The sequence below is a fragment of the Lolium rigidum genome, chromosome 6, assembly GCF_022539505.1.
Source record: "Lolium rigidum isolate FL_2022 chromosome 6, APGP_CSIRO_Lrig_0.1, whole genome shotgun sequence".
In the NCBI taxonomy this organism is placed as follows: domain Eukaryota; kingdom Viridiplantae; phylum Streptophyta; class Magnoliopsida; order Poales; family Poaceae; genus Lolium; species Lolium rigidum.
This window is the reverse complement of record NC_061513.1, coordinates 152,280,317-152,282,599: the sequence shown is the minus strand read 5'-3', so window position 1 is coordinate 152,282,599 and position 2,283 is coordinate 152,280,317. Positions and strand designations below refer to the sequence as shown.

General features: G+C 59.7%; 1 protein-coding gene across 1 annotated transcript; it reads left to right on the top strand.

Annotated features, from left to right (window-relative positions):
- The first annotated feature begins 214 nt into the window (after positions 1–214).
- On the top strand, positions 215–2,001 carry LOC124665702 (protein trichome birefringence-like 19). The gene is made up of 2 exons (XM_047203093.1): positions 215–915; positions 995–2,001. Exons 1-2 carry the CDS (start codon positions 466–468, stop codon positions 1,763–1,765), a joined length of 1,221 nt encoding a protein of 406 aa, XP_047059049.1. The 5' UTR covers positions 215–465; the 3' UTR covers positions 1,766–2,001.
- The last annotated feature ends 282 nt before the right edge of the window (positions 2,002–2,283 follow it).

Sequence of the window (2,283 nt, the reverse complement as noted above, 5' to 3'; positions counted from 1 at the left end):
AGGTCATGCGAACATGCGGTGCGAGGACATGGGTTGAAAGTAATCAGTAGGCGCACAAGTGAAGTGAGGTAATTACGGCGTGAATATAAAAACTGAGAAGGACAGGACATGTTCCCGTTCCTGTGCAAGGCCACTTTCAATATCGAAATGAACCGCGCACCTACTCTCATCTGCGTGCGTTCTTCAAGAGGAGGCGCGCCGCACCCACACCACACCACAGAGATAGCTTTCTCGAGACAAGGCATGCAAGCGGACACCGCCCGGCAAAGGCAAAAAAGGCCATCTCATCCCTTTCCTCCTGCTGCGCCTGGCTACTCTGCTCTTGAGTACTATATCGAGCTAGCTATCAATGGTTCTGCTGCGCTTCTTGCTTGTGAGCTGCCGCGAGCTGTAACTACGAGTCCAGGGAGCACAGGATAGGTAGATAGCTAGAAGCTAGGTGTAGCCGTAGGTAGATAGCTTGCGATGAAGAAGCTCCATTACCTTGTGAAGGTGCTGTTCGGCCCGGTGCCGGTCTACTTCTCGGCGCTGGCCATCCTGATCCTGCTGACGAACGCGCAGTACTTCGGGCTCGTCGGCGTGGGCGTGCCGCGCGTGGCGAAGCTGGCGTCGTCGACGCCGGTGGTGAGCGTGATGAAGTACTGCGACATCTTCCGCGGCGAGTGGGTTCCCGACGCGGAGGCGCCCTACTACAACCACAAGACGTGCGGCATGATCCAGGAGCACCAGAACTGCCTCAAGTACGGCCGCCCCGACCTGGGCTTCCTCAAGTGGCGGTGGCGCCCGTCCGGGTGCGAGCTGCCGCGCTTCGACCCCGTGCAGTTCCTCCAGTTCGTCAGACACAAGAAGCTCGCCTTCGTCGGGGACTCGCTGGCCAGGAACCACATGCAGTCGCTGCTCTGCCTCCTCTCGCAGGTCCGCACTAGTACCTTTCATCTCTGTCGAGGAATTTTGCCATGTTTGTAGGGTGAGACCTTGACGGAAGATTTTGCAGGCGGCGTACCCGAAGGACATCTCGCCGAACCCGACGGACCAGAACAAGGTGTACCACTACAGGGCGTACAACTTCACCATCAACATGTTCTGGTCGCCGTTCCTGGTGCGGGCGCGCGAGCCGGCCCACGACGACGCGGCGCACACGGGCCACTACAGCCTGTACCTGGACGAGCCCGACGGGTGGGTGGCGGAGGTTCCCAGGTTCGACTACGTGCTGGTGTCCGCCGCCAACTGGTTCTCCCGCCCCTCGCTCTTCTACGAGAAGCGGCGGCTGATCGGTTGCAGCTTCTGCAACCGGCAGTACGGCGTGCCGGACCTGTCGCTCTACTACTCGCAGCGCAAGGCGTGGCGGGTGTCGCTGCAGGCGATCAACGCGCTGGGCGGCGGCGTCAGGGGGCGGGTGATCGTGCGGATGCTGTCGCCCATGTCGCACTTCGAGAACGGGACGTGGGACCAGGGCGGCAACTGCAAGCGCACCGAGCCGCTCCGGGGCAACCAGACGGCGGCCATGGACGGGCGGGACCTGAGGTTCTACACGGCGCAGATGGAGGAGTACCGGGAGGCGGAGCGGGAGGCGGGGAGCAAGGGGGTGAGGATGATGCTCATGGATGCGACGGCGGCCATGCTGATGCGGCCCGACGGCCACCCCAGCCGGTACGGCCACTGGCCCGACGAGAAGGTGCAGCTCTACAACGACTGCATCCACTGGTGCCTCCCCGGCCCCATCGACGTCTGGAACGACCTCCTCTTCCAGATGATACTCGCCTAGCGGCGTCGCGGCGGCTCTCCGGTAGCTGTGCCGCACACACAGATCGAGATGCATTGGTGGTTTGTTGATTAAAGGCAATTTTGATAAGGGATTGTTGTCTTCCACCTCGCTTTTTTTTCCCCTCCCATTTTCGTTCTTTTTTTCCTTTCCATTCGTTTGATGGATCTGGTAACTGTTGACGCGATTCTTTTGTCGGTCGTCATAAAAGGAGTGAGCAAAAGAAGCTCCTTTATTTATTTACTGATGATGAAAAGAGTGGCCACCTTCTTGGATTGAAACAAAAGCTCGTGTCGGATTCCCATGGCGAGTCGCAGATCCAATCCAAGCCGCGGGAAGAGAGGAAGGAGTAAACGCGCGTAACTTCCCTGGGGCCGTGCGGTGGCGGTGCTAGCCTGTGACTCTGCTCCGCGTCTGCATCTGCTTATGGATGGATCGCAGTGATGATCCTGGAGGGGACGAAGTAGTCGTGCTGCCGTGGCGCACACCGGGAAGGGAAAGCAGAGGCGGTGGACGGTGGT

What these genes read in the sequence shown, in the direction of transcription:
- LOC124665702 (XM_047203093.1), top strand. Translation starts at nt 466, where the DNA reads ATGAAGAAGCTCCATTACCTTGTGAAGGTGCTGTTCGGCCCGGTGCCG. An exon ending in TGCTCTGCCTCCTCTCGCAG is followed by an intron (nt 916 to 994) that starts GTCCGCACTAGT and finishes AAGATTTTGCAG; the next exon opens with GCGGCGTACCCGAAGGACAT.